Here is an 18,673-nt window from a genome sequence, read left to right on the forward strand (position 1 = left end):
GAGAACAGTTGAAGGTTCTTTGCTTCTATCAATATTTCCATAATATAATGCCACCACCAAAATATGAGTTGATTCAATGTAAACAAAATGATGAAAAACTCAACAAACCGATTACACACAGTGCCTTCGAGTATCCCTTACTTGGCTACCCCTAACTTCCCCGGATGTAATCTACAAGAGATAACAACAAATACTTATCTGGCCACGTGTTACTGAAACAGTTATGGACAATTAGGCAAATAACAACATTGATAACGTGTATTCCGATAAAACATAGCTTATTTACTGGATTAATGCTCAATAATACTTACTAAATTCATTAATACTGGTAAAAGCAGGTAATACTGATTTAATATAGATTCAATGTAAACAAATTGATGAAAATTTTAACACATTCATTAAATAGTCACTCATGATTGGGATCACAACAATTTTTTTTGACAATGACACATTATCGTGAAAAACAAATTTAATGATTAGCCTGAAGCTGATTTTCCATATCTCATGTGAACATCACAAATAATTTATGTTTCTCGTGAGCTGATCACGACATTGCCGTCCGTGTCATCTGGAGCATCTCATCAGATACTAAAAGAAAGCAGAAAATAAAATTTAAAAAAACAATAGAAAGAATTACGGATTAATGCCTCTTTACGCTAAAGTCTAATGGTTCTTTCACATTATTAAATAAAAAAAACAAGTTTTTTAAACTGAAAGTAAGGAGCGACATTAAACCGAACAGAAATTATTCTGTATATGTAAGGAAATGTCCCCACCTCAACGCCTCGCTCTTTACGCTAAAGTTTTTATTGTTTTATAAAGTAGAGTTGTGAGAAAGAGTCAAGTTTTAGCGTAAAGAGTGAGGCGTTGAGGAGGGGACAGTCCCTTTCATATACGGAATAATTTCTGTTCGTTTTAATGTCGCTCCTTACTTTCAGTTTAAAAAACTTGTTTTTTTTTATTTAATTTCTGATCGTTTTTTAGTTAATGCAGCTTTTATTTTGCCTCGCCGTCATTGAATAAGTAAACAAAATTTGCATAAAAATTTTACTCTTCTTTTGCTAAATGGCTGTCTCTAAATTTGGTTCTGACGTAATTTACAAATTAACTTACGTAACGAACTTCTATATTCGTATATTTTTCTTCTGGCAAAAAATACGTTGCAGATATAGTTGCAGATTTTTGCAGATATGAGCTTGAAACCTATGTAATAGGGTTTTGTGATACGCTAAATCTGACTTATACCGCCCTTTCACATCTATTTTTGTTTTCTTTGTTTTTATTACTAATTTCTTCTATTCATTTCTTTTATGTTCTTTATTTTATTTGTTATTTATATTCGTTTATATTCGTTAACTACATAGACAATATTTTAAAGGAAATTAGAGGTAGAATCCCCAATGTATATTCTGCATATATTCTGGTTTCTGTACGAAACCAGAATAACATTTTAATTTGGTTTTCAAATGAAGACATTTCGCTATAGTGCAATGATGCTTTCAGACTCCAGCATAAAACCTTCAACACAAGCTTATTTAACACAAAAAATGCTTACAACTGATAAGTCTATTAAAAGGTTACTAAAAGGAATTGACATTTTTATACTTGAAGTTGTATACGTATGTGGCGAACAGTCCAAAGACCCAGAACGCGCTAAAAGGATATCAGGATTTCGACGGACGAAAAACGATGCGTTGCTGCAGCCGGCAAGAACGGGATGAATTTCCCTAGCAGTATCGGTTGAAGGAATGTTGGAGCAGTGGAACCCGCTCCTTTTATTCTTCACGAACCACAGAGAAGGTGACTCAGCTTGAGATCAACGACTAAAAGGAAAGGCTCCCAAAAATCTTGCGTTCGTGGATGACATTTCAATCAGCAATCGTTTGTCCTACGCAAGATCAGTATAGTGAACACAGAGTTTCAGGATCTACAGGGTCGACACAGATATACAAGCATTTTGGAGAGTTTCTTACAGACTTACTTGCTGCTCTTCAAATGTTGAAGAAATAACTTGTGCACGAAATCCGTGCGAACTTCAGTTAGCTCCAGTTCATTTTCATGCGGTTTAATTGCAAAAATGTGAGGTCAACGCACTTCGCTACATGAGAAGCTTGAAAAAACAGCGACCAAATGAGTGATCAGTAGTTTCACCTCATCCCTGTGAGGCAACATTGAGGAATGATTTTGTCGGCAACAGTGAGGTGGAACATAACAAAATTCGCAATCCAATTGAAAATCAGTGGTCCACGATTCAAGAAATGAAACAAGATATTGTGATGTTGGTTAGAGAAAAATATTTAGTTTTTCCGTAAAAAAAGTAACGCAGAAAGCGAAGAATATTGTTGAAAGAGCTGGTTGAAAGAGTTGGTTTTATGCTGCATTTGTGTGCTTTGCTGCACTCAAGCGCATGTGCCGAACGGATTTCGAGCTCAGGAACCAGAAAACCAAGCCAGAAACATACTGCAATTAAAAAGTGCAGGATTGACCTAGATTTGTCATTAATCCAAGTGCATTAGTTAACCTTTAGTATGTTAGCCAGTTTTAAACAGGCAATTTTTTTCCAGAAAATAATGAATTCCCAGAAAAAATGACGCAAGGGAAGCGTCAGATGATTTAACCCAACAACGCATTACACTCCCGGCCGAAGGAAATAAATCAGGAGATGAGTATCTGGGCAACGCAGGCTATTCGTCAACATGCGAAGAAGTTTTAGTTTTTTCACCCTTCTCATATACAGAATAATTTCTTTTCGTTTTAAGATTTATTGTTGCACCTTAATTTCAGTTGAAAAGGTTTGTCTTTTTTTAATCTTAGAAGAGCATGCCAAAGAGTTCTGTCTTTTTTAGCCCGTATTTTTTGCTGCTATGTAAAATTATAAGCAAGTAAAAGGACGAAAAGTTTTTGAGTCAAAACATTAGCTACGAATAAACTATCTGTTTCTATCTTCGGTTCAATTTAACATAGAAATAACATTTTAAGAAAACAGTGGCAATTTTTTTCTTTTTTTTTCACAATTACCCGTCTTATTCCAGTACAGTCAAACAAATACGCAGAAAGTGGGACAGATCCAGCTGTCCATTATATCGTGATTTTTTACGTTTTAGTCCGAAGATTCTCATTTCCAACTTTCCCAAATTCTTTCCAACAAATTTTTTTTATAATTTACCACTGTGACGAATAATCTCCCCCTCCAAAAAATGGCTCATCTCCATTCAATCCGGGCATTTCTTCAGAAACTCTTGATAATGTCCATGTTGACACTTCGAACATTCGTTGGTTCTATCAGTAAGATTGTAATATCTTGATATAGTAATAGTTGATAGCATAATATGTGTAATAGTTGATAGGTGGTGGTTCAGTTCGGGTTTAGTTGCACATAAACGCTGAAATTTAATTTCTGTCCTTTAAGAAAACAATGTTCTTATTTGTAACAAACGCTTTACCGTAGCTTCAACGGGCCAGGGAACCATTGGAGAAGGTTTTGTTATGAATATTATTAAAAAGATAAGAAAAATACTGCAAACAATGATATTTTAACCAATGAACAACTGATTTGACCCCCCCCCCCGAAATGTTTGTCTGACTCGTAAAAACGTAACAAAAACGGATATAAACAAATTTTATATGCGTTTTTTTAGGTTCTTTTGTGTAACCCCCCCCCCCCAAAAAAAAAAAAAAAAAAAATTTTGAGTAAAACCCCCTCCGAAAAAAATAAATCCTGGGTACGACCTAATACAAACAGAATTTTATTTTCAGGGGGAGCAGTGCTAAGAATTTCAAGATGGGGGGTATAAAAAGTAGCAAAACCTTACCCCCCAAATTATATATCAGCTAGTAACCTAAACAAGTTCTACTACCACACTGGCTAAACATGACAATACAAGTAAACTTTGAAAAATTTTCATTCAAACTTTCTTGGAGGTTTTATTATGATTATTATTAAAATGGAAAAAAAACAACGAACTATGATATTTTAAGAATTCAACAATTAATTTGATAGCTATCAATTCAATTTTTCTTTTAGAAGAGAAAGAGAGAGAGGGGGGGGGCAGTGCAGCTGATTTTCTAGATGGTATACGATTGAAAAGGACCAAAGGACATGTCCAGTACCAAAGGACATGAGACAAAGTGTTTCCGCGCAAATTCTAAAGGACGGTAGAAATTGGGAAGGAGGAAAGGACAAGATAATAAAGACAGAGCGCAGAGAGAGAGAAAAAGGTACAAAAGGAAAGTAAAAAGATGAAAATTTATGGAACAAGAAAAAAGAATCAGTTATTAAGAAGCCTTAACACAAAAGGGTTGATGGTTTCCAAATTTGTAAAGTAGGTTTTGCACAAAAAAAGCACGACATAAAGGCTTGTGACTGTAGGCTACTTTGTTTATTTGTGCATTGAAAGTTGATTAACTTCAGATACCGTTTCAGTTATTACTTACGCTTATTAATTATGAGTTTATTCCCGTTCGAAAAATAGCCTGATTTATGGTATTCTTTTTTTCATATGATCGCAAGCGTTTAAAGTTAAGATAAAACGAACATCCATTTTAGATTTATCGCAATTTTTATCTTCTAGATTAACCGCGGGCCAAGTATAGTTAGCAGACCATGTGTCGTACAACCCTGGCCGAGTATTTTGACCATCTAATGAATCTGAATTAAACGAAGCATAATGAAATCTTCAGCATGGTTATTACAAAGCAGAAAAACGAGAAAAAAAACATATTAGCTTTGAAATTCTTCTTTTATAACAATATTTTTTTTATATTAAGCAAAGGCTTTATAATAATATAAGATTAAAAATATAATATTACAGAGCTAAACTGAAATGACTTCTCCTTCCTCATGTGTCATTAGGATCATATATTTCACCTTGTTATAAATGTGTTGATAAACTACAATTCAACACTAACCCCCTGCTTCATCTGAAGCCAATTACTACCTGAAGTACCTTAATTCGACGGGTAAAGTTTTTTCATGATTATAGAGGAGGTATGTTGGGGAGGTTGCTGGGGTGTATAAATAATCCTCTCGCTTTTTTCAGTCTTTTGCCTAAGCCTCCAGCCCCCCCAAAATAATTTCATGCGCAGCTTCATGATTCTATTTCGTGATGCAGCCTTTATTTTTATTTTTTTTTTGTTTTTTTGCGAAGATACAAGAAAGTTTTTTTTAATCTATGCGGGAAAGGGAAGTACTCAAGGGGGAGAGACACTCAGGGCCTGCCCCCCCCCCCTCCCCCGAAAAATCCTAAATTTCCTCAATTTATGGGTACTTCTTATTGAAATTACCCATACGTGCCAGACAAGAGGGGGGATTTTTTTTCGATTTTTCACATCCCTACGTTTTCACTCTTAAGAGTTTTACTTAATACTCTTGATTAGCAAGGTAGGCAAGTGACGTATAGGAAATGCGTTGATACGGCCAAAAACATAAAAATAGGGAAAAAGTAAGAACTTCAACTCAACACATCCCTTCCCCCTAAAGGCAGTTACTACCTGAAGCGCCGTAATTCGATGGATAAAGTGTTTTCAATTTTATTGAGGAGTTCTGTTGGGGTGTAGTAGGAATCTCCGGCTTTTTAGGGTCTTTTGCCTACACCCCCAGCTCCCAAAAATAATTCCATGCGTAGCTTCATGATGTAACTTTTATTCTTAGTTTGTTTCTGTGAAGATAAAAGAAATAGTTTTTTTAATGTAGGGGGAACAGTGACATACTCAAGAGGGAAAGACACTCAGGACCTGTCTCCCCCCCCCCCCCCAAAAAAAAAATCTGAATCCCCCCAATTTATGGATACGTCTTATAGAAATTATCCCTACGTGTCTAACAAGGGGGGGGGTTGTTTTTTCAATTTTTTGGAACCCCTATGCTTTCACTCTTGATTTTTACTTATTACTCTTTGTCAGCAGGGTAGGCAACTGACATTGAGGAAATGGCTTGACAGGACCAAAAACATGAAAATAGGGAAAAATTAAGAAGAAATAAAACCGAAAAAGAATTAAACAAGTGAACCTTGAGTCGTTTCCATTGGAGTTGCAGGCTGGTTATACGAATCATAATATATTTGGGAGTTGAACCCAGGACTGTGAATATCAGATTGATCCATTCTTAACGTTGGAGGTTCTACCACAGAGGTAATACTGCTTCCTCTTTGACGAGAATGAGGCTTGTTTGTGAGGTGCTTTTTGTGGCGGGCACGCATATTTTGAAACCATACCTGGAAATGATCACTTATAAATCATCATTCAGATATTTAAAATTCATAAGAAAAACTACGAAATTTTGTGAATAAAAAACATAAGCCAATGAATATTAAACAAATAGTCAAATATACAATTAGTTAAAAAAATCGTCAAAACCAGGTTTAAAACAAAAACTGTCTAAAAATTGGGATTTGAAGATCCGGTACTTGACTTTGTAAATTATTTTAAGTTATATAAAATATTTATTTAGCTATTTCTGTTGTTTATAGGATTTTTTACATATATTTTCGCTTTAAGTTTTAATTCAGTTATACAAATAATTTAGTTATATAACTTATATCTAGTTAAATATAAATTATTCTGCAACACACTTTTTTTTTTTTGATGTCATTACCTCAAACGTAGAAGCCACTCAAATCAAGAAATTCTATTATCACGTCCTAAATATTTTTTACCTCCCAATTCTAAGCGTCCGAGCACTACTTTATTCTGACTACACATAAATTTGTGCAAAAAGTCACGGTTGCACGCACTAAGTATTATTAGAAGGGGGAGGAGGAGGGGGGGGGTAAACAATTTACAATATAGAGAATTCTTATTGGAGAAAGGAGGGTTAGATACGCAAATTAAATCCAAATAAAAGAACACTAGACGCGTGGTAAATATAGGTACTTGTATGATACACCCCCTACCTAATATTCTTCTAATAGGTTTTTCTGACGCTCAATCCTAATGAAATATACCAAAGAAAGATAAAAATATAATACTTTACAAACAAATATGGAATATATATTAGCACATTAGGGGGGGGGAGGGGGGGTAAAATATAGCGGGTCTGCATGCCTAATATATAATGTAAAATTATTCTGCATATTATGTAGTAAGAATTGTTCTCCCGTTTCACACTGTCCAAATACTTTAACCCCCCTCCCCACCCCCTATTGTGGAAATATATAGCCCAAATTATATATTTTCAATCTATTCTGTCACTTCTCTTTGTCTTGTCTCACGCTAAGCTGAAAGAAACTAAAAAAAAAAATATATATATATATATATATATATATATATATATATATATATATATATATATATATATATATATATATATATATATATATATATATATATATATATATATATATATATATATATATATATATATATACTTACTCTTCATAAAGGAATCACTTAAATTTACAAGAAAACTAGGTCTTTATCATAAAACTTACGTTTAGAATTTATTTTCTATGTAAATACCAAAAAGGAAGAATTTTTTCATCCTTTGAAATAAGGAAGGTTACTTCATGAAGGTTACCTGATGAAGTAAGTTTACTTGAGGGTTAGGACCACAAGATCTTGATTCACAATACAGTAGTGTACGGTGAGATACAACATGGGAGGGGGGAAATGACTGAAAATGGGATTACCTGTGTAACCCTTTTCGATAATCCAGTTAAATTTGCTATCCTTTCGAGGTCTTGGCCATCTGGATTGGAATCAAGAACAAAGTTGGCTTGGAGTACAGCCAACTGCTCTTCAGTAAAAGTGGTTCGAACCCGTTTGGACTTTGAGTTTGCTCCACATTCATCACCATCTGAAATTACATATGTCGCATTTTTACATCTACTCTAAATGTCCCTAACCCGGCAGCAATACCCCACAGGTGACAGGCATACAAAAAAAACTTATTTCTAAGTTCGATAATAATTTTATTACAAAAAAGCAATGACTGTCAACTAAAGAGGATCACAGAGGAGAGTAAAACTCGCCATTTTCTCCAAATATAAAATGAGGGGGCGGTTTGAGCCCAACAGCCCCTCCCTCAAACGAAACGACAAAATCTCAATGGTTTCAATTCGATCCCCAAGACCTTAGACAAAATTTTTAACCGACCAACAAAAAATTGAACCTCTTGTCCCCCTCCCCCCCCCCAAAAAAAAACCTTCGTACATGTTTCAACTCGATCCTCCAGCTGTGACACTTACCAAAAATAAGTATAAAGTTCGTCAGCTTTTTCATAGAAAGAAACTCATCCTTTGTAGGATCGCCTCAGGTGTCCGTTGTGTAAAGTCACACAATTGTTTAAGAGCTGAGAGGTTACAGACAAAGCAAATTATTATATAGGATATTCTGAGTTAAGGATTCTAACGCTAAGTTCAGCCACATAGGATTTTGCCAAAATCCTTATAAAGAATTTGCAACAATACTTCTTCCATTGTCAATGTTAACTCGAAGATAACCAGTGTATGGGGGGGGGGTCTACCTAACTAATGGAAAAACTGAAACAATGATTGCAGCTCTGTTTCCAGTTATTGCAGAACAGAGGTGATGACCCCCATGCTTGCACCGTGGATTACTCTTGGTAATACAGGACAGAGGATTATATCCCAGGAGTAACAGGGCCACAAATTGCATCGAGAATAAGCATTAGCAGAAGCAAATAATCAAAAAAGAGGAAGTGCAAGCTCCGTTTCAAGTAGCAAATTTGATAGATGGAGAACATTGAATGGAGAATGTGTATTAGCGCCTCCAGAAAATGAAAGAACAAGAACGAGAAGCTCATCTTTACCTAGAAAATTTGGCAGATGGGGAATATTGCATGGAGATGTGCATAAGCTTCTAAAAATAATTACAGAACAAGAAGAAGCTCCATTTCAAGTAGCAAATTTGATAGATGGAGAATATTGAATGGAGAATGTGTATTAGCGCCTCCAAATAATGAAAGAACAAGAAGAAGAAGCTCCTTTTTACCTAACAAATTTGGCAGATGGGGAATATTGCATGGAGAATGTGTATTAGCGTCTCCAAATAATCACAGAACAAGAAGGAGCTCCATTTTAAATAGCAAATTTGATAGATGGAGAACATTGAATGGAAATGTGTATTAGCGCCTCCAGATAATGAAAGAACAAGAACGAAGAAGCTCCTTTTTACCTAAAAAATTTGGCAGATGGAGAATATTGCATTGAGTTGTGCATAAGTTCCTAAAAATAATTAAATAACAAGAAGAAGCTCCATTTAAATTGTAAAATTTGATAGATGTCGAACATTGAATGGAAATGTGTATTAGCGCCTCCAGATAAAGAAAGAACAAAAACGAAGAAGCTCCTTTTTACCTAAAAAATTTGGCAGATGGGGAATATTGAATGGAGATGTGCATAAGTGCCTCCAAATAATTAAAGAACAAGAAGAAGCTCCATTTCAAGTAGCGAATTTGATAGATGGAGAACATTGAATGGAGAATGTTTATTAGCGCCTCCAAATAATGAAAGAACAAAAACGAGAAGCTCCTTTTTAAATAAAAAATTTGGCAGATTTAGAATATTGCATTTAGATGTGAATAAGTGACTCCAAATAATTAAATAACAAGAAGAAGCTCAATTTAAAGTAGCGAAGATGAGATATGGCGAAATTTGAATGGAGAATGTTTATTAGCGCCTCCAAAAAATGAAATAACAAGAACTAGAATATCATTTTTAAATAAAAAATTTGGCAGATGGAGAATATTGCATGTAGATGTGAATAAGTGCCTCCAAATAATTAAATAACAAGAAGAAGCTCCATTTCCAGTAGCGAAGTTGATAGATGGCGAAAATTGAATGGAGAATTGTGCGTCAATAATAAGCGCCTCCAAATAATGAAAGAACAAGAACGAAAGAAGCTCCTCTTTAAATAGCAAATTTGGCAGATGGAGAATATTCTTAGAGAATGTGCATTAGCGTCTCCAAATAATTAAGCAAGAAGATTAAGAAGCTCCGCTTTACGTAGGAGATTTGGTACATCACGAAAAAATCCCGATGAGATTCACTGCATCTCTAGGGCCTGCAATTTATACATGCACACTGAATATTAGGCCTGATTCACACCTTGGGTTTGATCAGTAGCAGGATATTAAAATAGATGTGGGACGTGCTTCCAACCTACCAAAATATCATCCCTGATGAAATGTATGTTCTCAAACGTAGATGAAAATGAATCATCCACAATTGAATTTGATAATTAAACATTTTTTAGATTCAACAAAAATCTGAGTAGCTCGAGCTATTACTAACTCAAAAGAGGAATCTTTGGTGATATTACTGCTCATATTTTTTTTTCTCTACTTTTTTCTTTTTAAACCTGTGTGCAACAATTCAATTGTTGTCATTTTGCATCAAAAACTAGTCGGGGATACTGTCAGAAGATAATCCAAAGATTGCCGAGTTGTCAACGTCACCGTGACATTACTAGTGGCCAATAGCAAATAAAAGCCTCTAATGTCTCATCTCGTTGGTTTTTAATGTATATTTTATAAGCCATAGGATTTATTCTGTGAGGCATACGATTTATTTACCATTTGATGACTGATCTAGGAGTTTATTAGACTTTCTGTTTAACCTTTATGATACATGGATGGGTAGACCCGTAGGTCCAGTATGTTAGTGTTGATTTAAGTTCCCACAGTTGATTTATGTTTCCACTTCTTTGTCCTTTTGTTTCTCGTTAGACAAGTTGGTACTGTATTCGTTAACTATTTTGTGTTTCTTTTCTCTTTTTTTCTCTCTCTTTGTTTGCACTCCTCTAGTGCACTTTTAATCTATCAATAGAGGGCAAAAATAAATTATTATTATTATCCCCTAACCTTCTTGAATCAAAACTGTAATTCTCACTCATTTTTTAACAAAAACTGTGTAGCAAACAAACATTTCGAGGTAAAGAAATTACGATCTTAATGAAAATCACACCATCCGATTCAATCTATATCAGAGAACCCCACTGCAGTAGATGTTACAAGTTCTTATCTACAAAAGCGCGGAATTTTGTACTTTTTTGAGCAGAAGAAAGATAACGGATGCGTGTTTATTTATTTACCAAAAAGACCAAAAAGACCTCAATGAAAACGATGAAGTTTGAAAAAACTGGTAATATTAACTTGTGGAGACATATATGTGCCCAAGATTTCATTTTCTCCGTTTACTTAAACTTATAGGGCATAGAGACCGAGCCAAAAAGACCTCAATGAAAACGACGAAGTTTGAAAAAATCGGTAATATTAATCAGTGAAGACACAAATGTCCCCAAGATTTAATTTGCTCCGTTTACCTTAAACTTATAGGGCATACAGACCGGGCCAAAAAGACCTCATTGAAAACGATGAAGTTTGAAAAAAATGGTAAAATTAAGTTGTGGAGACACATATGTGCTCAAGGTTTCATTTTCTCCGTTTGACTTAAACTTATAGGGCATAGATGTTGGGCCAAGTAGACCTCAACAGAGACAAACAGATTTTGTTTTAGAAGTTACTATTGATTCCGTGCTGCCGACAGGTGGTTTCAGAAAGATGAAATTTTAAAATTAATTAGAAATAAAGTGTTATTTAAAAATAAATATAAGAAAAAAAACAATGTATTCTAAAACTGTCCTCGTTCTAAAAGTATTGAAATAAACCTGAATGCTATTCTTCGAAAGAAGATAAATTATTTTTGTAGGCAAAGACTGCTTTATTAACATAATCTTTAATAAATATCAATTTGTAAGGGCCTGAAATAATTTGTGGGCCAAAGCCCAGCGCACATGAATAAATTACACGCTCATCCTCCACCCCATTCTATCTTCACTCCCCCTCCCATCAAGTTCAAATTTCTTTTGGTTTGTTTCTTATAACCTGAAGCTGTCCTAAACCGATGGAGTGGTTAACACCCTAGACTTGCAGTCCTATGTCTTTCGGAACGGAGATTCAAGTCCTGGTTTCAGCGGCTATGATTATTTGTTAGGCAACAAGATTCAGTGGCGTGATTCTCTCGGTTCAGCTCCAAACGGGTATCAGGATGAATCTGAAAAAGGTAGACAGGAAGGGATACTTTTCACGTCTACTTTTTTCTTCCTCATTACCTTTTAACTCCCCCATTCGAGGACAAGCTGTTTTTATTTAGCCCCAGATGAACGGCCAAAAACCACTATCTTCGGCAATATGTCCTCATTCATTCGTAAAACGAGGCCTGGTCATCTAGATGAGGGGAAATTTTAAGATGATCCTTTCAAAAATTCAAATTTATTTCCGCTATTCTCATGTTATTAAACATGAGGTAATAACTCACGAAAAAAAAAACTTTATTCACTCATAGGCAAACCGGGACTTTTACAAACCAAATTTAAACATTTTACATTAACCAAACCTTAAATTTACAAGACTTCTAGACTTGAAAAACTCTGCTTCTCAGCAGGTTTCAACGCGCTAAATCGTCCTACCCGCTTCTGCCCCTACCGTGAAAAGAGTAATAATTTGTATAAACACAGTGGGATATGAGACTTTTTCCTACCCACAGGCTCGGAGGAGATTCACACGAACGGCAGTACATTTTGGCAAAGAAACTGATAAAGAAATTTTGTAGCTCAGCAATAGTTAAGTTACACTTACGGAAGGCCGTATCTAGGGTTGGAGGAGGGGGCTACAGTTTTTGAACCCCCTGAAGTTTTTGTTTGATTCGTAAAAAACATGACATTAATGCATAAACAATTTTTTGTTTTTGATGCAAATATATATATATATATACATATATACATATATATATATATATATATATATATATATATATATATATATATATATATATATATATATATATATATATATATATATATATATATATATATATATATATATATATATATATATATATATATATATATCATACTCCCCCCCCCCAAACCAAGCAAAAATTCTCGATGCGCCCTTGCATTTACTTTTAAATAATAAAGACAAGTGACTTTGTGAATGTTTTAACCCAGGCACGTAAATAGGATTCTGTACTTTGGACGCAGGGGGAGGGGGCAAAACATACTTAATATGCTGTTTTGATTTTTGAATGTGATGATTTTTGACGATGATTATGATGGTTTTATGGATATTTACATTATCCAACTGTAAAAGAACTTGTCTAAAAAAGGTTATACATAGGATAAAAATTACGTAGGTAGTGTGATACCGATAATTTCTTAAACCACATTCGCTTGACATAACATATAGAAAGAAAAACGAGCAAAAATGGGGTTTTAAAAGGCCAAATGATAGTACTAACAAAATACAACAAAGCAAATATTTCGAGGGGACAAACGCCTCTCTTCTTCAGCGTGAAACAAAAAAATATATTCAATGAGAGTGCCGAAGAAAAAACCAACAAAATAAAACGCGAAAAGTCAATGTGAAACAAAAAGCAACAAAACACGAATGAAAAACCAAAAACTTAAAAGATGAATAAAATTCAATAAAAGCCAAAAATTATAAGAATTAAAACCAAATACCTAACAACCATAAAAGTAAGTCATTCGCCAATATCCGCAATTTGCAAAAAAATCCAAAATTTTAACTGCCATCGACGAATATTAGCGACTAACTGAGAAATAAAAGAAAAACAAAACAAACCAGCAATTTAATGAGCTGGAGAAGTATGTCATCTGATTTCTGATTTTAACAATTGCAGTCCCAGATATAAACCTTGTAGCACTTTCGCAACCACATAATCAGACACGTCAACAACCCCTTAGGTCTCAAAGAGTGTCTACAGGGAATGAGAGCTAAAGGGAATTGAAATCATTATTCGTAAAACAGGAAAGTTTCTAATAAAGTAAATTAAACTTCAATTCCTCTTGTCCTTCCTAAAACTTCCTGAAAGTCTTAACTTAATCCTTCCATGGTCTTACCCAAGATGTTACAGTTGTTACACTATTTTGATACCCAGGATGAATAAGCAGTCTTCCGAATTTACTTCACTACTTCACTGTTAGTTGACTCAACATCCCACTAGGACTAATAGTGCCAGAACTTTTAAGTGGATCGAAAAGACATATATACTGACTTCACGTCCCCTAGCTCTAAGTGTAAAATAAGTCCCAATACCTTCTACTGCAATAAAGAAAAAAACAAAAGAATGCTTTTACGTACCATCCGATGAGGCTGAGCCTGTGTCCAATCCGTCCAAATAATGCACTTTACACAAAACTTTGTCCTCATGTAGTGCAAACTCCTCACCAGTGCTTAGTTGACGTCTGCAGGCATCACAAGCAAAACATGCTAAGTGATAGACCCGATCCTTGGCACGGCGTACCCAGTCTGAAGAGGATAATTTTCTGCAGCACCTTGCACATTTGGCTTCATAAGTTCTTGACAAAAAAAACATCAAACATTAAATCGCATTTTTACTTGTGATAAAAAGTTTTTTTTTATTGTTAATTAAATAAAACAAATAAATTATATTATATACAGACTAAGTGATAGACAAGATCCTTGGCACTACGCAAACAGTGTAAGAGGATAATTTTGTGCAGCACCTTGCAGCACTTATGAGTTTTTTCATTCCACAAGACACTTTTTTTGTTATTTCCATTTTTAAAAATGCAAAAACAACCCAAACTGCACTTTATGATTGCCATATTAAGTCAATATTGTAAAAATTAATTAATATACAAATTAGTTTATAAATAAGCCCACAATTCGCTCTCTATGATGTTCATGTGTTCAGCCTAGCGTTTCCATTCCAGAAATGTCACCCAAATTGCGCTCTTAGGATACCAAATGGCACTTTATGACGGCTTTATCGAGTCTAATAAATAAAAGAACGATAAGATATAAGAATTAGCTTTTTAATGAGCCCTTAAACAACTTTCAATGATGTTCCAGTGCTTCGATAGCGACGAATAAAACAAGAGGAAATATCATTGCTACCCATTTGCTGCTTTAAAATGAACCATCAAACATCTCTCTGCGATGCTGCGGTAGACTGCTACTTCTGCTCGTCAATCCACTATTTACGAAACTTACAAGGGCGGTGGAAGGGAGATTATACAAGAGGGAGGATTCTAAAATACAGGTTTATAGTTTTCAACCATGATGATTAAGTCATTATCCCTTTTATGATCACTAGCATTTCCACTCCAGATATGGCACCGAAAAGTGCTATTTTAGGTGCTATATGGTCCTGTATGACGATGTTATCAAAATAAATTTGTAAAAATCCTGTCAAAATAAAAACTATCTTTTAAACGAGATATTAAACACCTCTCTGTCATGTTGCAGTAGCCTGCTAGTTTTGTTAGTCAGTAGATGATTTGAGAAAAAAATCAAGGGGTGGGTGGAGGGGGACATATAGAAGAAGGGGGACCTCTAATCCTCAGGGTAAAGGTTTTCAACCATGAAGATTATAGTAATACCCTTTTTATTCTTCTCGGCCTTTTCATTCCGGTAATCGCATCCATAATTATCTTTAAGTGGCATGTGGCACTTAATGTTGGCGTTATCAAGTCGAACTTGTAATAAGCAGTCAGATTTAAAATTAGCTTTTAAATAAGGCCTTTAAAAAGCTATTTGCGACGTTCCAGTTCTCTGCTAGCGACAAAGACAAAAGCAGAAGAAAGTAAAAGAGGACAGATCAGTGCTACACATGCAAAAAAGCGAATTAACTTGTTGCTCAAGGTGGGAGGAGGTCACAGCTTCTTAGATAGAGTTTTTGACAATGTCGATTCAAATAGTGTACTTTTTCTTCCGATTCAATGCCGTTTTCAAGGAGTTTCAAGCTTTTCAAAATTCTTGTAAATTTGTTTTAAGATAAAATTTTACGATTAAGATTAAACGAAATGACAATTATCATTCCTGAATCAGCTGCTAATAGCATTTTCTTCAATTCTCTATGATGCTACAGTAGCCTACTAATTCGGTTAGTCAGTAGATGATGCATGGAAAAATTTAAGGAGGGTTGGGAGAGGGGATTGTAAACCTCAGAATTAGAGTTTTTCAATAATGGAAATTAAAATAGTAACCTTTTCATTCTTATAAGCCTTCCCATTGCAGAAATGTCACCCTAAATACGCTTTGTGGTTGCCATATCGCACTTCAGGATGGTGCTATCAAGTCAAATTAAAAAAAAAGTGATTAGATATAAAACCTAGCTTTTAACTGAGTCCCTAACAGTTCTCCATCATGTTGCAGTAGCCTTCTAGCTCTGTTAGTCAGTAAATGACTTATGAATAATATTAAGGGGCTGGGAGGGGGAAATATAGAAGAGGGGTAATGTAAATTTGAGAATTAGGGCTTTCAACCATGAAAATTGCGATAGAACGCATTTCATTCTTCGCAGCCTTTCTATTCCGGGGATGACATTCTAATTGCACTTTTTGGGTGCCATATTGCACTTTCTATTGGCGTTATCAAGTTATCTTTATAAAAAGTGATTAAATATAAAAATATGTTTTCAACAAGATCTTAAACAGCTCTCTACGATGTTCAAGTGCCCCGCCCAGCTCTTCCGTAAAGCGCTCCGTAAATAACACCCAATTTGCATTTGTTTTTTTGGGTGCCAAATGGACCTTCATGGTGGAATTATCAAGCCTGATTCGTGACACATATTAGTTGCGTCCATGCAAAGAGGCGATTTTTCTTGTTCTTCAGGATGGGCAGCTGTAAGTTTTATATTTAGAGTTTTTGACAATGGCAATTTCAATCGTGTAGTTTTCGTTTCGATACCGTTTTGAGGAGTTTTAGGGTGATTGCCATTCTTGGATCATCTACAAATGGCGGTTTTTTCTCACTAGACAATTTTCTTTTAAATGCATTTTTGAAATTATGGTTAGTACGAGCCGTGGTTGCCTCTCTACTACGTTGAATTGCTGCAACCATGATCGTATCTAACATGTCTCCCACTTCTGACATAATTACAACAATGCAAGTTCAGTGTTCAACTAGAATTGCATACATCTGCGCTGATATATCTTTAATCAGGCTCTGACCCACTTGACCTAGATTATCTAGACGAACCTCCTTTTGAGAATACCTTAGAAAATACTTTATGGCAATTATCTTAAGTGTAAAAATACCAGATGCGACCTTAAACATGACAGTGACGATATGTACCTCCTCCTAGAAATACAGGGTAGTATCCTCGTCCATAGTCCTCATTCTTTCGAGATCAAAATGGACGATAAATTTTCTTTTCTCCTTACGCATAATTTAGTAGCTTTCATGTTGTATTTTTAGTACCAAGGGCAAACAAAAAGAAAATCGGACTATTTGAAAGTGAAACAACCACATACATCTTTAAACATGAGAAAAAAATCAGAAAGAATATCTGTATATGCAGTTTTTTTGCAGTAGTGGACACCAAATCAAAAAAAGGAAGCGGGGGGGGGGGGGAATTTAGCGAAAAGAGTAAAAAATATATATCACCAAACAGGTTAAGAAGGGGTAGCTTTCTTTTGAATGTATAGTTGTGTTTGGAAATCCTCAAATTGTTAGTGTTTGACTTGTTGCGGATAAAAAGCGGAATCAAATTTAAGTAATTATTTGATTTTTGCTTATTCATTCTCACGGCTCAACGTTGCAACACTGACGCAAATGTGTTGCTACCCTAAAAGTTCTATGACTTTGAAACAATCAAAAAAACAATCTTAGAAATAGGTATGAATAGACAGACCAAAGATGGGCATAGAGGAAGGAGAAGGGTCATTTCTAATTTAATGTCTTTGGTATTTTAACAACTTAATTTAAGACAGATGATGCTGACATCATAGGTTGAAGTCTTGTTCTGATAGAGATTAGACCTCGATTTGCTTACATCTTAGCTGTTGCTTCTTGGCCTGGTAGAGTAAAAGGAAAAAAATGATGGTATTTTCACACTTTATCGTGGAACCTTTCACACTAACATAGCTGAAGAATTACGTTGCAATATGTAATCTTACGGACGAAATTTTGTCCTTAAATTAGTTAGTGCTAAATAAAATTTTATGTTTAGAAGTTTAAATTACCGTATGTGACGGAAAAGCTAGCAAAGCAGTAGCAAAATCTGCATCATATGGATCAGGAGGCTGGGATTGCTGATAAAATTATATCAGTGGAATCATGAATCATGATCATGGAGAATCATGATCATTTAGAATCATGATCATGGATCGTAGTGGTTGTGTTGGTCAAGCTTGATTCATAAATTTTGATGAAGTACACGCTATATTTTTCCCTTTTTATAATACCTACCCCAGTAGTACAGAAATCGAAACCTCGTATCTGTTTACAGACTCTCCGACACCAGTTTAAAGCTCACAGAGCTTGCTGGCAAACAGCCTCACATTACTTAGAAGTATATGGCTGCCGACAGTGCCCTTACTCGTTGCTGTAATTTTTTCTTTCTTTTTTTTGTTGATTTTCCTTGTTTGAAATGCTTGTTGCTCTTCTTTTTTTACTCAGCTTTCTTCTTCTTTTGCAGCGGGTTACAAATTATTGTCAGTAAAACAAGGAACAAAGGTAAATGGCTTTTTATAAATACCTTTGAAGTTTTGGGAGTCAACATTATTATTATTGTAAATAATATGCTCGTTTCAAATGCCAATTTTTTTATATGATAGCCCATAACTGGAATTGTGTGACAGATATCGAATTGTGAAACTTTTTATAGGACCAAATTTTCTTCTACCAGAGCTAGAATCAATGGATTGGGATAGCTAGATTGGGATGGAG

At 34.8% G+C, this 18,673-nt stretch overlaps 1 protein-coding gene across 1 annotated transcript in view; it reads right to left on the reverse strand.

Annotated features, from left to right (window-relative positions):
* Window positions 1–243: 243 nt before the first annotated feature.
* LOC148954760 (LIM/homeobox protein Awh-like) overlaps window positions 244–18,673 on the reverse strand; it is a 31,304-nt gene continuing 12,874 nt past the window's right edge. The window contains exons 4-7 of the mRNA XM_089086734.1: window positions 14,117–14,334; window positions 7,623–7,789; window positions 6,005–6,209; window positions 244–588 (exon numbers count right to left, since the gene is read on the reverse strand). Coding sequence (XP_088942860.1) covers window positions 545–588; window positions 6,005–6,209; window positions 7,623–7,789; window positions 14,117–14,334 — 634 coding nt within the window. The 3' untranslated portion in view covers window positions 244–544. The remainder of the gene's footprint in view (window positions 589–6,004; window positions 6,210–7,622; window positions 7,790–14,116; window positions 14,335–18,673) is intronic.

This window comes from Artemia sp. Qi Xiang Cuo, chromosome 3, assembly GCF_049724085.1.
Source record: "Artemia sp. Qi Xiang Cuo chromosome 3, ASM4972408v1, whole genome shotgun sequence".
In the NCBI taxonomy this organism is placed as follows: Eukaryota; Metazoa; Arthropoda; class Branchiopoda; order Anostraca; family Artemiidae; genus Artemia; species Artemia sp. Qi Xiang Cuo.